This window comes from Orycteropus afer, unplaced genomic scaffold (assembly GCF_000298275.1).
Source record: "Orycteropus afer afer isolate SDZICR_OR568_19922 unplaced genomic scaffold, OryAfe1.0 scaffold00313, whole genome shotgun sequence".
Taxonomy (NCBI): Eukaryota; Metazoa; Chordata; class Mammalia; order Tubulidentata; family Orycteropodidae; genus Orycteropus; species Orycteropus afer.
The window spans coordinates 388852-409638 of NW_006921900.1; the positions used below are offsets into that span (position 1 = coordinate 388852).

At 45.0% G+C, this 20787-nt stretch overlaps 1 protein-coding gene across 1 annotated transcript in view; it reads right to left on the reverse strand.

Moving 5' to 3' along the window:
- Positions 1 to 15020, reverse strand: part of FAH (fumarylacetoacetate hydrolase) — a 61789-nt gene extending 46769 nt beyond the window's left edge. The window contains exons 1-4 of the mRNA XM_007951813.2: positions 14940 to 15020; positions 7566 to 7676; positions 5747 to 5868; positions 5171 to 5220 (exon numbers count right to left, since the gene is read on the reverse strand). Of these exons, the coding sequence (XP_007950004.1) occupies positions 5171 to 5220; positions 5747 to 5868; positions 7566 to 7676; positions 14940 to 15020 (364 nt within the window). The remainder of the gene's footprint in view (positions 1 to 5170; positions 5221 to 5746; positions 5869 to 7565; positions 7677 to 14939) is intronic.
- Between the last annotated feature and the right edge of the window lie 5767 nt (positions 15021 to 20787).

A 20787-nucleotide genomic window follows, 5' to 3' on the forward strand; every position in this document is an offset into this window, starting at 1 on the left:
TGAATTCCCAGGTGTATAGTAGAGCTGACAAGGGACAGGTTGTAGTCACTTCTTGGTCACAGCCAGCTACTCAGTGGGACCGAGTAGTTGAACCTGTGGGCTCGGGACCATAGTCACAGGCAACATCAAGCTCAATTGGCATAACATACTACACGAAACATTGTTCCACCTCCTACTTTGGCGAGTAGCAACTGGGATCTTAAAAGCTTGCAAGCAGCCATCTAGATGCAACGATAGGTCTCTCCTTGTCCAGGGCAAAGAAGAAAGAATACCAAAGATTCATTGAAACAATTAGTCCTAGTGACTGGAACACCATGCAATCTGCAGCCTATATGACCATAAGACCAGAAGAAATAGATGGTGCCTGGCTACCACTGTCAACCACTCGGAGGGGGATCTATGTAGGGGATCCTGGACAGAGAGGGAGAACAATGTGGAACAAAACTCAAAATCATTTAGGAAAAAAAAAAAAAGGGAGGGGGGGACCAGGTTTGCTGGTCTGATAGAGCCTGGTGGAACCACTGAGACTATGGCCCCTAGCTGCCCTTCAGGTCTGGAATTGAACCCACACCTGTGGCTTCCAGCCAAACAAAAGACAGGAATAGGAGTTGAACATTTACCTGAAGTAGATACACTCCTTAGAGAGATCAATTGTGGGAGAAAGAAGGGCTGTTTATGTACAGGGTGACAGCTCAAGGGGCAGGAGTGCATGGAGGGATGGACACAGGGAAGAGGTAACTATGAGGAGGAAGTGGGAGGGGAGCTGTTGCACTGTGGTAAATTGTAGTCAATGTCATGAGACAAAATGTATATGGAAAGTGAATTTGCTCTGTAAATTTTCACTCAAATCACAATAAAAAAAAATTGAAAAAAAGATTTACAGCCTTGGAAACCCAATGGGGGTCACTATAAATTGACTCATTAGCAGTGGGGTTTTTTTGACGGGGAGGGGGGTTAGGGTGGTTTGCAAGCTATAGACACCTGTCTCCCAAAGCAAAAACACCAAACCAGTTGCCATCAAGTCAACTCTAACTCACAATGACTCTACGTGTGTCAGAGTAGAACTATGTTCCAGAGGGTTTTCAATGGCTAAGTGTACAGAAGTAAGTCACCAGACCTTTCTTCCAAGATGCCTCTGGGTGGAATTGAACTTCAAACCTTATAGTTAGCAGCCGAGTGCGTTAATTGTTTGTATCACCCAGCGACTCCCACCTATGTCCCATGTAGGAGTAAATCTTTGATGTGTAAAAAGAGCCCTGTTTAGAGTTTACAAAGACTTTCTCTTGGTTTACCCTTTCAGTTGTTGGCAACTTATTACTAGAAATACATAGGAAATACCAGTTGGAATAGTTTGCCTACTTGCCTTCCTAAATCTCCCCTCAAAAAAAACTGGGTAGTACCAATAGCCTTAGCCAGAAATGGAAATGGTGAAGAATTAAGAAAGGAAAGGAAACTCTATGGGGCTGACTAGGGCAGGGAGGTAGACTGATCCCTAGTTTCTGCTTTCCTAATGCAGTCTCAAAGAATAGAAATAATAGCTGAGCTATTTTTTTTAAAGAATAAAATGCATAACAAAAAAAAAAAAAAGGTACCATAAGCCCATCAGAAATTGTGAGGAATCCCTGAGAGAAGACTGGGTTAGTCAATAATTAATTTGCCAAAAAATACCATCGCCCCAACAAGTACTTGAGAGGAATGCTGGGAGAAGAGAGTGACTGCATGAGTGCAAGTCCCCGTCCCCACCCTCTACGCAGCTTTTTCCAAGCAGCAGGCAGCAACGGTGGGCCAGAGAGGCAGCAAAATGTCTCCAGGGGTTGACAGTCCTCAGGAGAAGTAAGGAGCAAGCCCCCAGTTGGAAAACAAAATACCAGAGCTCCCCACTAGGAAGAAAGTCCTGCCCCTCTTCCTGGGATAGCTATAGGATGAGGGGCAGATGAGCAGAAGCCAGAACCAACCAAGCATCCAGGAAAATTCTCACCAGGAAAGAGGTACCAATTCAACCCATGAAAGAACTGACACCCAAAGAAACAAAATGAATAGAGAGTCTAGAAGGAGACTTAAAAGAAGCGTACTTTGAAAGCTTTTAACAAGATATTATTAAGAAAGGATGCTGCATGCATAAATCAAGAACATACTGTTTTGTTAAAAAAAAACTTTGGATCTGGAAAATGAAAAATGATTAGAATGTGCCCATCTCTGGGAAGGGTCATCCTGAGCTCTTGTCTGCCCTCCTCCCCTATCTGGACAAGACTTCTTCTGCTCCTTTCATTTGACGCTGGATATATGGTCCCCTCAACCCCTTCTTATGATGGAAAGCACGTAAGACACAGAAAATTATTTGCAGCCACCTACAGAAAGGAAAATAAATCCAATGTTCCAGCTCTTCTCTTAGAAACATGTTAGAGAGTGGGTCTTATTTCATAAAATCAGGGGTCTGAAGGGCAGAAAAAGGAGCTCTGGTGGCATAGTACCTAAGGCATTTGACTGCTAACCAGAAGGTTGGCTGTTCAAACCCACTAGCTGCTCTGCAGAAAGACCATGGGGCAATTTACTTCTGTAAAGATTTACCACCTTGGAAACTCAATGGAGGTTGTTATGAGTTGGAATTGACTCGATGGCACTGGGTCTGCTTTTGGTTTGGAGGGGCAGAAAAGGCCTGCTTAAAACATGCCTCAGGTAGGTAATATATCATCCCCACTGTGGTAGTTCAGTTTGTGTGTCAACTTGCCTGGACCTGGTTGAGTGGGTGGGCAGCTGGTGGCAGTTGTTCCCCATGATGAGACTGGCAATCAACTCCACGGTGGATTCTACTACAAGCAGCTGACTAGCTGTTTTGGGTATGTGGTCTGCTTCCCGTATATAAGCAGCAGCTTTGGGAATGGTCTCTAGCTTATGGCACGTGTGGATCCTGCATGTAGCCATGTCATTGTTCAGCAGCTTGCCATGCTCTGTCCTTGGGACTTTCAATGGACTTGAATTAATGGCCTGCCATGTGGTTTGGTAACATCGGGACTGTGCCATTTTATTTGTCAACCTTGGGCTTGTTAGCCTCAACAGCCAGTAGCTGCCTGGGTGAAGAGATGCCTCTAGCTTCAGTGGGCCGGGAGCAAGAGGCAGAGCTGAAGCCCAAGGTCAAGGGGCTTTCACATAGCCTCTAGAGCCTGGCACTTTGAACTTGGACTTAAAGCCTCCAAATTGTGAGAGAATAAACTCCTGTTTGTTAAGGCCATCCCATTTGTGATATTCTTGTCAGAGCAGCACTAGGTAACCAGAACACCCACTTTACAGATGAACAAGTGAGGCTGGCAGACATTAAACAACTTGCCCAAATCTATATTTGCATTCTGACTTGCTGCTTCCTGGCTGTGTGTGATCTTGGGCAATCCCTCTAAGCCTGTTTTTCCATCTGTAAAATGGGAAGAATAATGCCAATCATAAGGATATTGTGAAAGTAAAGGAAATAAGATACCTAAAGTACTTATCACAGAGCCTGGCACATTGCAGGCTCTCCCTTACCCCCACCAGGCATCCCTGCTGTCCTGGTGTGGTTATTTCAGTTCAATTTCTCATTCTAGAAGCTCAAAGCAGAGCTACAGGTTTTTTCAAATAAGAAAACACATAAGAGTGTGTCTTACAGACTGTAAGGCATAGTACAAATACATATCATTCTAGCACTTGCTTTAGAATAATACAGTGTAACAATATCAACTGCCCTGGTTGGAGCCCAGGGTAGAGTCAACAAGGCATTTCAGAGCACTCCTGACAAATTTAAAAAAATTAACAGCATCTGCTCCTTGCTTGTTTGTTTCCCAATATATGTATACATGTCTACATTATTATCACTTAAAAGGGTTTGGAAAGCAGTAGAGGAAAGGGAGAACTGAGAGAAAGGAAATAAAGAGAAAACTCCTTCATCAGGAAACCAATAGTGGCTGAGTTGTTGTTGTTGTTGTTATGTGCTGTTGAGTTGGACCCGACTCACAGCAACCCCTCCTTGGGTGAGTGGTTGAAGGTAAACAATAGTTATCATACTCAGGTTTTGACTTGAGGTCCTGGGTGGAATAAACAATTTACACTCAACTACTAAAGGTTGGTGGTTTGAACCCACTGAGAGGTGCCATGGAAAAAAGGCCTGGTGATCTACTCCTATAAGACTGTAGCCAAGAAAGCTCTATGGAACTCAGTTCTATTCTGTAACATGGGAGGGCACCAGGAGTCGTAATCAATCTGATGGCAACAGGTTTGGTTTTAGTTACGTGCTTCTCAGCACAGTATTCCAACTATTTGTTATCTTTAAACCTTTAGGTGTTATTGTTGTTGTTGTTATGTGCCATTGAGTTGGAACCGACTCATAGCGACCCCTCCTTGGGTTTCTGAGACAGTATCACTACAGAAGTAGAAGTAGATTGCCCCATCTTCCTTCCGAGAAGTGGCTGATGGGTTTGAACCGCCAGGGCCAGCAAATACCTGATATATGTCTGCCTCTCTTTTGGAAGTAGATTATCTGCATTTAAAGCTTCCTTGAGCTGATCTGGGACCTGAGCCTTGGGAAGAGTGGGCAGAAACAGCCTGAAAGGCTACCAGGGCCCAGGCAGATGGAAAACTTAGCTCAGCCAGAGTCTGTGGTCCCGAGGATACTGGCAGGGTCTGCCAGCCTCATAGCATGCCTGGGCACAAACCCAACAGGTAAGGCCACCTTACAGGGCTGGTAGACCAGGATTGAGGGCCAACTTCTGCCTCGACAGATCTAGTCTTTCTTTGCTTCAGGGTAAGGCACTCTCAGCAACTCCAGCTTCTGGAACAAAACTCCAATTGGACAGCCTGCCAAGTGCTTAAACTGGAGCCTTTCACCACCATCTGCCCTCTTTCTTCAAAACTGCTGACTCATGAGTCAAGCCCAGAGCACTTGCCCCATAGCCTCTTGGGAAAACAGGACAATCTGCTATGCAAGGAGCCATGCAGCCAGCCACAAATTTGAGCTGTTTACAAACCCCCTGGGAGAGAGCTCTGGCCTTTAGACACAGCCTGAGTTAATGCAGAAGGGATAACAGCCCCAAAGCCCTTTTTCATGTCCTTCTACCAGCAAACCGCAGGGACCAAGGCATTCATTCTTGGTCCAATAAGGTACCTCATCAATATGTCTTGGTATCAATGTATCGTATGTACTCACCTATGGTGGCTGGAAGGTGCATTGTAGCAGAAGCTTGGGAAGTGAATGCACTGAAACATAGAACAAAAGGCTTTAGGGTCAAGCAAGTGGTGAATCGGGGTGCCTGTTCTGGTCTCCCACCTGCAGGCTCAGCCCAGATTACCCCCAGAATCATGCTTCAATTCCTTCAGTGGAAAGCTCCAAGCTGCACTGGGGCCAGAGCTTGGGTGAACCAGGCCACAGCAGGCACTAAAGCCAAGGCTGCCTCTTCTGGTTCTATGTTCCACTCTAGGAAATGGGTTTAACTTACTCCTATTCTGAAAACCAGTCAAGAGAACACATGATGCTAATGAGGAATAGTGAAGTGAATGAGAGAATGGGCCAGTGGGCCTGACTGGTCTAAGAAGCACCAGGGCAAGCCCAGTGTGCCCACAGTCCTTTGCCAACCTGCAGCCCAGGCAGGGGCTAGATGCAGGTGGATGTGACTCAACAAGGCCAAAGCAGCCAAGCAGCAACTCAGAGTAGCGCCAACTACCATACTGTTCTTGTCAACCCTGCCTTGTCCCCTCTCCCCACCAATGTCCACATGTCCCTCACCACTTCCGAAGCTCTGTGTCATCTCTAAGCCTGACGTGGCTGGCAGACAGCAAGCTCTGCAACAATGCTCTCACCTCCTTCCAGGCAGGCTGTCCCAGGCCCATGAAGCTATTGAGGGTTGGCTAAGACCAAAACAGGGAGAAGGATCAGACATGGGAAAACCCTGGGGGGTATCCCTCCTGTTAATGGGAGTCCTGCTGGCCAGGGCCCTGCCACTTATCTCCAGTTCACTGCACCTCTCAAGAACTTAGTTCTTAGTTTTGTCATTTAGCCATCAAGTAAAAGAAAGGTATCACCTTTCTGTGATGGGGCTTCAAGCCTTCATGGACTTGTACACAGTTGTCAAAGCTCAGGAGCTGCCACTTCTAATGACTAAACCTGTTACCTTAGTTAACTGGTGCTGCTGTAACAAAAATAACACAAGTAGGAGGCTTTAAAGAATAGGAATTTTTTTTTTAACAGTTCTGGAGTCTAAAAGTCCAAATGAGGGTCTCAGCCATGTCAGTTCCTTCCATGAATCTCTCTCCTCATTTCTGATGGTTGCCATCAGTCCATGGCAGTCCTTGGCATCTGTCTACCCTGTGTGTGTGTCTGTGCCTAATCTTCTCCTTTCATCATGCAGAAGTGATTAGGTTTAGGACTCATCCTACAGTAATATGACATCATTAACATAACAAAAGAAAACCTCATTTTCAAACAGGATCACATCCATACATTCTAGGGGGACGCAACTCAATCCATGACACCTGTTAAGTTTGCCCTGGGCTGCAATAGAAGGGGGTGACCACTCCAGTCTTCAAGGGGGCTCCTAGCCTAAACTGATCCCCTTCATGGAGGTTACAAAAAAAAGGTGTCTTGGGGAAAAAGGGGAATTATATCTTAATGGGAACTGAGTTTCTGTTTAGGATGATGAAAAAATTTTAGAAATAATAGTGATGGTTGTACAATATGGTGAATGTAAGTAATGTCACTTAAAATGGTTAAGATGGCAAAGTTTATGTTATATATATTTAAACACAATAATTTTTTAAGTGAAGTTTCTTAGCCGGTGAGATAACAACAAAAAAGCATTTCGCAACTCTAAAGGTTGGATTCACACCCCTAGCCCCAGTACTTCTGGCTGTGTGATGCTGGACAAATTATGCCTCATTTCTGATGCTCAGTCCTCATCTATCTAATAAGGGTTACAATTCAGATGCTAGAGGGTCATAGTGAGGACTAATTAGAGCTGTGTGAACCTCCTAGCACAGGGCTTGGCACATAGTAGGTGCTCAATAAACATGACTCTCTTCTTGATGCATGGAACAGGCAGATTAACATCAAAATACCTGACCCTTTGCAGGGAAGTAGATTCCATCTCACATGTGCATGCACTTCAGGCCAAGGCCATCTGTCTACTCTTCCCAGCCTATACCTACAGACCTGGAGGGCAGGACTCTTGGCTCATGGCTCCCTCCTTAAGAGGACCTCAGACAGACAGACAAGGCTCAAACAGCTCAATGAGGATGTTAACTAGTTTTGTTAAGGAGCCTCATCTCTCCAACTGGGAATACTGAGGTCTGCAAACCAGACATTGACTCCAGAGCATTCCATTTGGTCTCAAGGCATCTAGGAACCTACTCCAAGGTATCCCAAGGCCATTTCTGTCAGCCTATCTGTCTCAGAACAACCCCAGCCATATCCAGCTAATACTGCTGTACCGGAATTTACTGTCTCTATCAGAAATGCCCTCCAAAAATGGAGAGCAAAGAGCACTTTCTGGAAGTATTTGCAACAAGTGCTACTAAAATCAGAGACCAGCCATGTAATAATGCCCTACCTGGTCAAAGACATCCTGGTGTTTGGAGAGGACAGGCCCAGTGAAGAGGTGCTTAATGACGCTAAGGTCCAGGATCTGGTCACCAATCGCCACGCCAATCCTCGGTCTTGGCTGGGAGGCAGAAGGCATGGTCAACACCAGGGAAAAGCCTTGGAGAGGGTTTGGCTCATTTGCAAGGAAAGCCTGTCTTATGTAAGAAATGCTCGTTCCCCCATTAATGGCCCTCTTCACAGAGCAGACAGGAATTCCATCCTTAACATCCTACCCCAACTCCCTGGGCTTCAACTGGGCTGAAATTGCCCTTGTGTTCTCTGCCCAGACAGAACCTGCTGCCATCTCTGCTTCCAGAACAAAGAATCTGCATCTGCTGAATGGGAAACAAGTCAAATACCTGAAACACAACCCCTTGGTACAGGGAAGGAGCATGTACCTAGTCCAAGGCCCTTATCCAGGGACCAATAAAATCAGTTGCAGAAGAGTCAATGCTAATTCATGGTGACCCCACATGTGCAGAATAGAACTATACTCCACAGGTATTTCAATGGCTGATTTTTCAGAAGTAGATTACCAGGGCCTTCTTCTTAGGGGCCTCTGGGTAGACTTGAACATTTCAGTTAGCAGTTGAGCACATTAACCATTTGTACCCAAAACCAAAAACCAAACCCACTCCCATCGAGTCAACTCCAACTCATAGCAACCCTACAGGACAGAGGAAAATTGCCCTACGGGGTTTTCAAGGCTATAATTATGGAAGCAGACAGCCTCATCTTTCTCCCATGGAGCAGCTGGTAGGTTCAAACTGCTGATGTTTTGGTTAGCAGCCCAATGTTTTAACCACAGTGCCAGCAGAGCTCCTTTTATACCACCCATGGACTTCCTACTCAGAGACAGTCCTCAGCTTAAAAGGGCCCACTGATGGTTCCCCAGATGTAGCTTAAATGTCTCCAGTGGTGAGGAGCTGGCCACTTTACCAGGCAGCTGGTTTATGTTTCAAGTTTAACGTACGCTCAAGGGATTTCTTTATGCAGCAGAGCAGTGAGCACTGCACACACAGTGCCAAGAGCCCCCGTCTTGGGTGAATGAGCTGTTGTGCTCAAAAGGAGCAGAGCTCAGGTCAGGAGGAGCATAAAGCCCAACTGCCCAGAATGTGCAGGGCAAGTTCCTTTCTGCACCATAAAATCTCACCATTGGAGCTGACTATTAACCTTTCTCAAATATTTGGGGAAAGCTTGGTCTTTGTCCCCATGGCCCTGAGCTTTGCTCATCAAAGCCAGGAACCCAAGAGCATGTTTGTGGAACAGATCTCCTCAGGCTCCTCCTGAGCCCGACTTCCAGTTCTCCTGACCCTGTGACTTATTTCTCTGCCATTTCACATTTCAGCGCCAGGAAGTGCATAAGTAGGCCTGCTTTAGTTAGGCGTCGTCAAGTGTACTTTTACTCCTCAAGATCCCATTTGACAGAGCAGAACTGCCCCATAGGGTCTTCTTGGTTGTCATTTTTACAGAAGCAGATCACTAGTTCTTTCTCCTCAGTAGGTGGGTTTGAATCGCCAACCTTTTGGTTAGCAGCCAAGCATTTAACCATTTGCAACACCAGGGCTCTTTAGAGATAGACCCACTAGCTGGCTTTATCTCCATTGGTTGCTCATTCTGGCAGGCTGAGAGAAGATGGATTAACCATCTCTCTATGATCCAGGGGTGGACAGAAGGCATCTTTGCCCGGCAGCTGTAAGAAGGAATGAGTAGCCTGGCTGTCGTCCCCAGCTCTACTGCGAGCTGCCCTGGAAAGTAACAACTTTTGCAATGGGCAAGGAGCTGGGCCACCTGGACCTGATTACCATCCACTCATGTGCAGGGCAGACCCTTGGTCATTTCTCTGACCCTCGCTCCACACCCAGCTAAAAGCAAGATGGAACCGCCACCATTGACAAACCTCCAAAATCTAGTCAGAAGTTGTGATTGCCTGCTTCCTCAGCTGCAACAAACCCAAAAGCACCAGAAGGAAGTTACTGCCCTTATGCTCCAAACTAAGGCCTAAGGAGCCAGAAACAGAGTTTAGAGAGTGAGTGCCTATACATTAGACCTTAGGAGTTAGTATCATCAGTGCCATTCTAGAAGGGACTCACAGCTGGGACGCAGCACTCCTGTATTCTCAGCCTGCTCATTTACCATCCTGTCAGCTTGGACAAGTTCCTGGTCCTCTCTGGAACTCAGGTTACCATCTCTATGTTGAGGGAAGTGAATGAGGGAGAGACACCCCATTTTTCTAACTCTAAGAGAATTAATGTGCACTGTCTCTTTTATAACATTTGGTCATATCTGAAATACAGTTGTTCAAAGGAAAATTTAACTCAACTCCTAGTGAGATGTAGAACGGAAAAAGTATGGGGTGTGGAGGCTGACAGATGTGAATTCCAACTCCAAATCTGCCTGTTACTGGCTGTGAAACCTGGAGCATGATTTTTAGTCTCTTTGAGCCTCAGATTCCCCATCTGTAAAATGGGGAATAAAACAAAGGCAGGTTTGTTGTGAGAATTCAACTGATTAATATCTGTAAATCTCTCATCACAAGAGCAGACACAAGGTAGATATTTGCTCATACATTTACTGAGCATCTACTACACACCAGCAAACTCCAAGGCTGCTAAGGCCCTAGGAATAGAGAGGAGTCACTCGGTTCCTGCCCTCAAGAAGCAAAGGGAAACAATAAGGGGTAGGGATGGGCAAGAACCATGGTAGGGGTACAGGGGGGACTCATTCTGGAGGATATTTAGGGGAGGTCTCTGAGAAGGTGACATTTAAGCTGACTCCTGAAGAGTGAGAAGAAACCAGAGTAGAAGGAAGAGCATTCCATATGTAAGGAATAGCATATGCTAAGGCCCCAGGACGGAAAACTGCTATTGGCATGTTCTAAAAAATCAACAGCAGCTAGTGTGCCTGGGGAAAAGAAGATGACCAGGAGGCAGAGGCAGGGCCAGACCACAGGGGCTTTAACAAGGCACTCAGCAAATCAGCTCCAGGCGACTGCAGTCCTCCATTTCTCAGAGGTCACTGTCCCTACCTTTAAAGTGTTGCTATTGTTAGATGACATCAGTTCGGTTCTGACTCATAGTTACCCTATGTACAACAAAACAAAAGAGTGCCCAGTCCTGTGCCCTCCTCACAATCGCTGCTGGACTTGAGTCCATCATTGCAGCCACTGTGTCAATCCATCCTGCTGAGGAGCTCCCTCTTTCCACTGATGTTACCAAGCATGATGTCTTTCTCCAGGGACCATTCCTCCTGGTAACATGTCCACAGTACATGAAACCAAGTCTCAATATCCTTACTTTTAAGAAGCTTTCTGGCTGTACTTCTTCCAAGAAAGATTTGTTCATTTTTCTGGCAGTCCATAGTATATTCAATATTCTTCACCAACACCATAATTCAAATGCATGCATGCTTCTTCAGTCTTCCTTATTCATTGTCTTGTTTTCATATGCATATGAGGTGATTAAAAATACCATGGCTTGAAAATACCTTTACATTGAGTATGCATATATCACATAGAATACATACATACATGTATATACATTTCTACTTATCTATGTATATATCTATATTTATATATAACATAAATATAAAGCTATATTTATATAGAGATATATACCTAGATAAATATATATATATATATACATAGATATATACATATCTATATATAGCTAGCTAGCTAGCTATCTATCTATCTATATACATCTAATTCAATCTCACTGACATCAGGTCGGATCCGACTCACAGCAACCCCTCCTTGGGTTTCCCGGGCAGTATCACTACAGAAAATAGACTTTGGTCTTCCTTATGAGGAGTGGCTGGTGGGTTTGAACCGCCAACCTTCTGATTAGCAGTCAAATGCCTTAGTCACTACACCACCAGAGCTCCCATATATAGATAGATAGATAGATAGATAGATAGATATACACATATACATACATAGATATATACATAGATAAGTAGTATATACATGTATATATGTACTCCATTTGATATATATATATACTCAATGTAAAGGTATTTTCAAGCCATGGTATTTTCAATCACCTCACATGCATGCGAAAGCATGAAGATGAATAAGGAAGACCGAAGAAGTTTTATACATACATAGAGCATATATATATATATAAATTACATACATATAATATATGCTCTACTAGTCCATAAGCAAGGAGCCCTGGTAGCACAATGGTTAAGCACTCAGCTGCTAAATGAAAGGCTGGTGGTTTGAACCCACCAGTGGCTCCATGGGAGAAAATCTACTCCTGCTAAAAAAAAAAATACAGCCTAAGAAACCCTATGCGAGGAGCTCTGGTGGCGCAGTGCCTAAGACACTTGACTGCTAACCAGAAGGCTGGCAGTTCAAACCCAACAGCCACTCCTCAGAAGGAAGGCTGGGCAATCTACTTCTGTAGTGATACGGCCTCGGAAACCCAAGGAGGGGTCACTTTGAGTCGGATCTGACTCGATGACAGTATGTTTGGGTTCCTTTTTGGTTAAGAAATCCTATAGGCAAGTTCTACTTTGTTATATAGGGTTGGTATGAGTCAGAATCCACTCGATGGCACACAGTAACAATCCATGAGCAACCTCCAACTAGGGAAGATATCTCATATGTCTTTGATTCAAACATCTGTCTGGGGTTTTATAGTTGAAAGCTAAATCAGGAGTTTACCTTTAAAGTTGGGGACAGAAATTCAAGTAAAAAATACCATAAACAGTTCTGAGTGGCTCTGCTTTCCCTACCCAGGAACCTGCTGATTATTTATTTCCTGATAAATAAACCCCCAGTTTTCTACGATATCTCTGTGCTAATCAGGATCTAAGATGGGTTAGTCTCTGGGTCTAGTCCAAAGTTTGGGCTTATAAAGCTTTGTTGAATAAAAGGATGAATGAAATGATGGCTAGATTAATTCACTATTGTTCCACTCAAATTACAATGGGTCAGAACCAAATCAAAGGCAATGGGTTTGTTTTATTGGTTTGGGAATTGACATGGGGGAAGGGGCGGCCTTGCCATGGCATATAGACCAGCCTGGAGAAGCAGCTCCGGTTCTTGGAATGTTCAAGCCCCACAGTGGTAGCTTCAGACAAGGCCTGTTCACCTTGAAGGCTCTCAGCCTTCTGGAATGCCAAGGGGATCGCCTCCGCTCACCTCAGCACTCTTATCAGAGGGCAGTGAGAAGGGGCTCTCTCCCCCAGATCACCCTGTTTGCTATCTAATGCACATTCTAATATGGAAACAGCAAGACATAGTATCTGAAGGCCCACTGTTGCACTCTAACAAAAGAAAAGCCAAACTCACTGCCATTCAGTCCATTCCAACTCATAGCGACACCCATTGGGTTTCCAAGGCAATAAATCTTTATGGAAGTAGACTGCTCCATCTTCTTCCTTCTGCAGAGTGGCTGGTGAGTTTGAACCTCCAACCTTCTAGTTAGCAATCAAATGTCCTAGGCACTGTACCACCAGAGCTCCTTAGTTGCACTCTAAAGAAACAAAAAAAAAAAAAAGGAGCTCTGGTGGCATAGTGCCTAAGGCATCTGACTGCTAACCAGAAGGCTGGCTGTTCAAATCTACCAGCCACTCCTCGGAAGGAAGATTGGGCAATCTACTTACATCCTGATACCGCCTTGGAAACCCAAGGAGGGGTCACTATGAGTCAGAAACAAGAGGCATTAATTCCAGATTCTTCTGGGAAAACAAGCCAGAGGACCCTAAGGAGGTATGCCTGCCACTTGTCAATGTTTCCTTCTAATCTATTTGTGCTCCCAGGAAAGATGAGGGCACCTTGCTGAGAGCAAAGTATCAGAGGAGTACAGAGGGAGGGCTCAGTATGAAGAGAGGGTAGTTGGGTAACTGGGGTTAAGTTTTAACATGCTTTGTATTTTATCCCTGGGTGGGAGGTTGGGGCAGTGTAGTGTCAACTTCTTGTGTCCTTGAACATCTGATCAGGTCTAGCAATTGTGAGACCAAAAGTTGACTCTTCCAGACCAAGGCATTGGCCACAGGCAGGACACAAAAGCCAGCCACTTGGGGCCAACAACTAGCCATGAGGGATCGGGCTGACTGCCAGGAGCCCCCTTTAGCAAACATTTCTTAAACACTGTTGGGTGCAAGCAGAGTCTGGAATTCTATGGTTTATGGAGAAGTTCCTGAGTGGTACAGTTAACATGCTAAACTGCTGAGAGGTTGGAGGGTGAGGTCACCAAGATGTACCTTGGAAGGCCTGGAGATGTACTTCCAAAGAACCTGCCATTGGAAACCCTATGAGGTACAGTTCTATTCTGATACATATGGGTTTGTGGTGAGTGGGAACCAACTACATGGCAACTATCTCATCACAGAGCTGATTCAGTAGTTTACCTTTGAAGTTAGGAGCAGAAATCCAAGCAAAAAATACCATAAATGATTCCAACGGAATCTCTTTCCTCATCCAGGAATCACCTGATTATATATAAAACCCAAACCAAACCCACTGCCACCTAGTCGATTCCGACTCACAGCAGCGCCTATTAGGTTTCCAAGGGGGTAAACCTTTAGGGAGATAGATTGCCTCATCTTCCTTCCGCAGAGTGGCTGGTGGATATATATTTATATATTTGCTAGTCAATTCCACGTTTTCTAAGATGTCTTATACCAACCAGACTGCACTTACTGACAATTCGTTTCCCTGCCCAAAAGGGCTTCTAATCAGCAAGAAAATGCCAATGAACCCACACTACGGAGCTGAAGGAATTCCAGCTGGAGGCAAAGAAACTTGACATCTTAGATCCTGCCGCAGCTCCGCCGCCAGGAAATGCGTGCGCTGAAAATACCGGGGTGAATTAACGCTCCCGCAGGGAAAAGAAAAATACTCCAAGAAATTTTGGAGTAGGCAGCATGATTGCTTCAATTTCTCGGTAATAAGAAATGTACTTGCTCTGCTTGTCTGGAGGGAGGTTTACATATTTTATTTCATCTTGCATTTAATTCTCATATAACTCTGCAAAAACTGAGGCTGAAAGGTTAAATAACTTTCACAGCTAGACAGTTACCCGGCGGTTTTCGAACTTACGCGCACTACCCATGGATGGCTCTTCAAGAGACATACCCCCATGCCTCCATGCACCCACTCTTCCCCACTCCGAAGGGCGGGAACGGGAAAGAAGGCTAAAAGCTCCTCAACTGACAAGGGTCTTCAAGAGTTCTAGCAAGGGAAAGGATGGAGCCAAAGGGCCTGGGTCGGGTGCTGGAAAGAGGTAAAAGGGATGGACGATGACTCAAGGTGGTGGGGGGAAGGGTGAGCAGGTGTCCCAGCCCGAGCGGGTGCCCTCCCTTCGCGAGCCGAAGCGCAGCAGCTCACGTTGGTTTTTGTGGAGAAGACGCCGTAAGGCAGGTTGTGTATGGAGAAGTCGGAATCCTCTGCCACCGGGACGAAGGACATGCTGGCGAGCACTATCAAGAAGGTGGGCGGCGGGCGACGGGTGGCTGGCAGCCGGCAGCAACCGGAACTGGTCTAGGCCGGGGCGGTCAAGCTGAACATCACGCGGCCCTTGCATACTCCGAACACCCCCCTCGGACCCGCCCCCGGACCCGCCCTCCAGACCCGCCCCCCAAAGCCCGCCCCCCAGGCCCGCGCCCCAGGCCCGCCCCACACGGCGGCTCGCCCCAGCGACCTATCGACTCCTTCCACATGTCCCTGCCCCTTCCCCAGCCCCGCCCCTGAGCAAGCCTCCCCGTGCCCCTCCTAGGTGCCATCTCCCTGGAGCCGTCCCTGTAGTCGCGGGCTCAGGGCTCTTGGTCCCACCGAGAGTCGACCCCCATCTTCGCATTTAAGACTGCTTTTCAGCCTCATTTCCCCAGCTGCATGCCTTGCTCTCCAGCTCCACAGAACTCTTGTCTGTTTCCCGGACACAGTATACACTTGCTCCTCAGACGCTGTCTCCTGGTCTTCGGAAGGATATTTTCAGTAGCGTCCTCTCTGCCATTCAGTCAGTTGTGACTCATAGCTACCCTATGTTGTTATTATGTGCCATCGAGTCAAACCTGACTTATAGCAACCCCTCCTTGGGTTTCCGAGGCAGTATCATTACGGAAGTAGATTGCCCAACCTTCCGAGGAGTAGCTGATAGGTTTGAACAGCCAGCCTTCTGGTTAGCAATCAAATGCCTTAGACACTAGGCTACCAGAGCTCCTCATCTACCCTATAGGGTCTCCCTTTCACTGACACATAAGTGGAAATATCATAGCTGGACAGATTAACATGGTTAATAAAAGCTACCCTATAGGGTCTGCCTTTATTAACCGTGTTAATCTGTCCAGCTATGATATTTCCACTTACATGTCACCGTGAAAAGGATAATGCCGGTTTTGGAGGGTTAAAAGTATGTTGACAGCTGTTTGACCTTGGACAAGTTACTTAACTACTCTGTGCCTCAGCTTACTGTTCTGAACAACGCGAAAAATAATAATACATCGTTCCTACTTCACAGAGTTGATACATGAAGGAAATGAATTAATGTTTGTAAAGTGCTTAGGATAGTGCCTGGCTCAAGGAAACTTACAGACGTGTTTTTTTTAAAAAAAAAGAAGGGAGGAAAGAAGGAAGGGTGGAAAAAGTTAACATCTTAATTCTTTTCCCAATGGAGGTATTATGCCTTAGGAACTCAGCTTGTCTGGGTTTGTCAGATTATTTGACAAGTTTAGCTGTTTAACCTTGGGCAACTCAAGCTCTGCAAACAATTTTGGTAAATTTGTAAAATGAGAGTAAAAATAACACCTGTTGTTGTTGTGTGCCTTCGAGTCAGACCTGACTTATAGCGACCCCTCCTTGGGTTTCCAAAGCAGTATCACTACAGAAGTAGATTGCCCCATCTTCTTTCCAAGGAGTGGCTGGTGGGTTTGAATCGCCAGCCTTCTGGTTAGCAGTCAGGTGCCTTAGGCACTACGTTACCAGAGCTCCCAAAATAATACCTACTCAGTAGGATTTCTTTGATGGTCAAATAATGCCTTATCACATTAGTGATTAATTCGCTCCCTTCCCGCCTTCCACCCCCACCCCACCGCCTTCCACTCCCACCCCACCATACCATCCAACCAGAAAACCAGCCACTCCTTTGTTTCTGGGTTTTTCTTTTTCTTTTTCTTTTTTCTTTATGAAAATGACATAATTTTAAAAAAAAAGAGAGAGAGAGAAACAGAGACAGAACACACTATGAAAAGTGGTCATTGTTAAAAATACATGTAAAATGTAAATACAAATTTCTTAGAAACCTAACAAAATTTTTTCTTTAGAAAAGAATAAAATTATAAAAGGTATAGGATGAATATTAATTATAAATACATGAACCAGTATTTGAAACACTTTCAATTAATTTGCTTTGGACATTTCTTGTATTATTAGCATCAAAAGTTAATGAATTAGTGGACACACAAACAGAACTGACTGAAGATAAATGTAAGCCAAAATCTCAGAAATCATTTTGAAAGTTTATGAAACTAACCCTCCCCTTCAAAAGCATTGCTTAAATGAGTAATGCTACACAGGCAGAAAGACTTAAAAATAAGCAAGAAGTTGCAAGTCTTGCCTGGAACATGGTGTCCCTACTCTCCTTTCACTCACTCGCTCTCCTGCTCTCTGAATCAGTTTCAATTATCCCTACTCTTCAAAGAACACATTTTGTCAAGTGGACCCAAGTCCCTAAGCATTTCCTCCCTCTCAACCTTCCACTGTTTTCCCTCATCATCTCTCCAATACCTCTGCCTTTTCACCGAGAGCAACAGTAAAGTGTATACCAAATAACGTGTATTCGTAATAAAGTGTTAAGATCGTGCGTGATTTATATTTTAAAAAGATACAGTAATAGGTTAGGACAGATTCAAGGTGCTGTCTGTAATTATTGTAAGCAATGAGCTAGAAATTTTTGAGTCAATGTTATAGCCAGGACGCTTGGAACACACCTGCCAGTGTGTTGTTGGTGTGAATGCTTTAGGCACACTTTTAGAAAGCAGGCCAGGGTAATGTCAGATCCCAGTGAAGTTATTAGTTATTGCCCAGTAGTCAGGGCAAAGGTTCCCTGAAGTCCTTGAAGAACGACACAGTGAATGCTGAATTAGGAAAACTGCCCTGTAGTTTGGCTTTGAAGGAGAAGAGGCTGGAAACTGGTGAGGTAACATGAGAAAGCAGGACCTAAAACTAGAAGGCCTGAGAGGAGGAAGTGTAGCAGGTAGTAGGGCTGGCAGCAGAACACCTTCTCCTAGGTCCTAAGATGACTCTGGCATCATCCACGAAACCCTGAGTGGTGGTCAATCTGGACACAGCCTCTTGGCCCTCACCTACCAGCTGGGGTGGCTCTGCCAAGCCCTGACCTCAGTTTTGGTGAATTTTCCCTGCGGTGAGCTAAAGAGCAGTCCCTGGCAGATAGAGATGGTCTGACTTGTTCTGGTAGTTTCCAGAAAAGAGAAAAGGAAGAAGGGTGTGCCCCAGTGCCATTCTGTGGCAGCACTCTAAAGAGGCATTCCAGGTGGCACTTAGTACCTAACGCCCTGGGCTACTAACCAGAGGTGCCTAGGAAGAAAAATTAGCCATTGAAAAACCTGTGGAGCACAGTTCCATTCTGACACACATAGGGTCTCCATAAGTACCAATCAGGTTAAAGGCAACTGTATTTGAATTCTAGCTACTCTTCAACTGCGAGATAATGAATTATTTACATGGTCTGTAGTGGCCCAGCCTTCCCTTCCCTGAAACAGAGGAACTGTCTTTCATAGTCTGTGTGCAGCTTTGGCAACACCCAGCAAAACACCTGGCACAGCATAGGTGTGCCATAAATATTTAAGTAAGTAAAAAAATAGAAAACTCTTGACTAAGAGGAAATTAATCAATAAACAATGAGCTCTCCACCAGCAACACAGCACCTTCAGTGCCCTTTTTATTGAGTCTGTGTTATTTGAGGGGTAAGGAGCCAGGAGCATCCACTGAATATATACAAGCCAAGAAAAGCCTAGAAGATGAGAGCCGTGAAAAGGGAAAACCAAAAATCTTTTTTTGGGGCAAAGGGGTGGGCAGATGGGTGTGTGGGAAGGAGATGGTTGAAGAGGGAGTAAGATTCTGTAGTTTCAAAATAGATTAGCCAACCCACTAATTATACATAGTGTCTGAAAACACCAAAGCTGTTCTCTTTTTGGAAAACATTTGAAGTCACTTGCAAGTATATTTTCTTTTCTCCTCCCCCCCCCTTTTTTTTTTTAGGAGGGTGGGGAAAGGTTGGGTATGGGCATATAAACATTACAATAATAAAAAAAAAAAAAGAATTTTAAGGGGAAAATATTACCCATAATCCCACTAACCTACAGTCTTCACATTTTTATATTATTCTTTCATTCTATTTGTATGCACATGATTTTTTCCCCCATCTTTGTGAACTTTACGTAGATGCATATTTTCAGTCTTTCTCTACAGTATTTGCCTGAACATTTCCCTTGTGGCCAAACAGGCTATATTATTATCATCTTCATTGGCTGAAGAAGTTGCAATGTTTTAGACTGTAATTATAATGGTGCAGTGAAGATCTTCATTGACAAAACATTTTGCTTTCCCTAGATTATTGCCCACTACCACTGAGTCGATCCTGACTCATAGCGATACTTTTAAGACAGAATAGAACTTCACCATATTGTTTCCAAGGCTGTAAATCTTTACAGAAGCAGACTACCTGATCTTTCTCCCACAGAGTGGCTGGTGGGTTCAAACCACTGACCTTTTGGTTAGCAACTGAAAGCTTTAACCATTATGCCACTGGAGCTCCTTCTATATTACTGTCTGAGGGTAAACTCCTGGGTCAAAGGGTATGAATGCTTTCACCAGTAGAAGTGAGTTTCAGTACCCTGACCACTAAGGGCTGGTTGGAACCTCAATAGCACTATATTCAAGGAGCTGTGGAGGCACAATGGTTAAGCATCAGGCTGCTTATTGAAGTTGGTGGTTCGAATCCATCCAGCAGCTCAGAAAGAGAAAGACCTAGTGGTCTTTCCTGTAAAATGTACAGCCTAGAAAACCCTACAGGGCAATTCTGTTCTGTCACATCAGGTCACTATAAGTCAGAATCAACTCCACAGCACTCAGCAACCAAAGCACCATATTTGTCCCTGAGTGCAGCAAATGGTTAAGCTCTTGACTAATAGCTGAAAAGGTGGCAGGCAGCTCAGACCCACTCAGAGGTGCCTCAGAAGACAGGCCTGGCAATCTGCTTCCAAAAGGTCACAGCCTTGAAAACCTGCAGGAGCACACATGGGGTTGCCAAGAGTTAGAACTGACTCGACACCAACTAACAACAGTACCACAGTCAGTACCTCTCTCTGATGCTCAAACATAGCCCACACAGTCTCCAGCATCCTCATCCACACAACTGTGCCCTTCACCCCATAAGAGAGCTGGAAAGGGGTCTGCTGGATCCAGGGGCACTGATGTCTTGCACTCTCAGCAGCTGAGAGCTGCCACTTAGAGAAACAGGATGTGGACACCACTTGTAGTGGCTTTTTCTTGCAACACTGAGGAGTTTCATCCATTCCCTTTCTCCCCAGCTTCTAACATTCACTCACATCTGAATTACTCCACGGCACCTAACAACAACCAGCATACTTCAGATTTTGAGCTCTTTGGAGAAAACAGAATGTGATTCACATTGCACATGCTATATATATCCTTCTAATGCTAAAATGGACTATATGAAGAAAAACGTGGCATCAGGATTGGAGGAAGAATCATTAACCTGAGATACGCAGACCATCCAACTTTGCTTACTGAAAGTGAGGATGACTTGAGGCACTTACTGACAAAGGTTAAGAATAGAGTCTGCAGTATGGATTACGTCTCAATATAAAGAAAACAAAAATCCTCACAACTGGACCAATGAGCAGCATCACAATAAATGGAGAGAAGTTTGAGATTGTCAAAGAGTTCACGTTGTTTGGTTCTACAATTGATGCCAATGGAAGCAGCAGTCAGGACATTCATTAGACAACGTGTAGCACTGGGAAAGTCAACCGCGAAGGAACTGTTTCAAGTGCTGAGGAGCAAGGATGTCTCCTTAAGGACTAAGGTGCGCCTGACACAAGCCCTAATATTTCCAATTGCTTCGTATGCATGTGAGAGCTGGACAATGAATAAGGAAGATTGAAGAAGAGTTGATGCTTTTGAGTTGTGGTGCTGG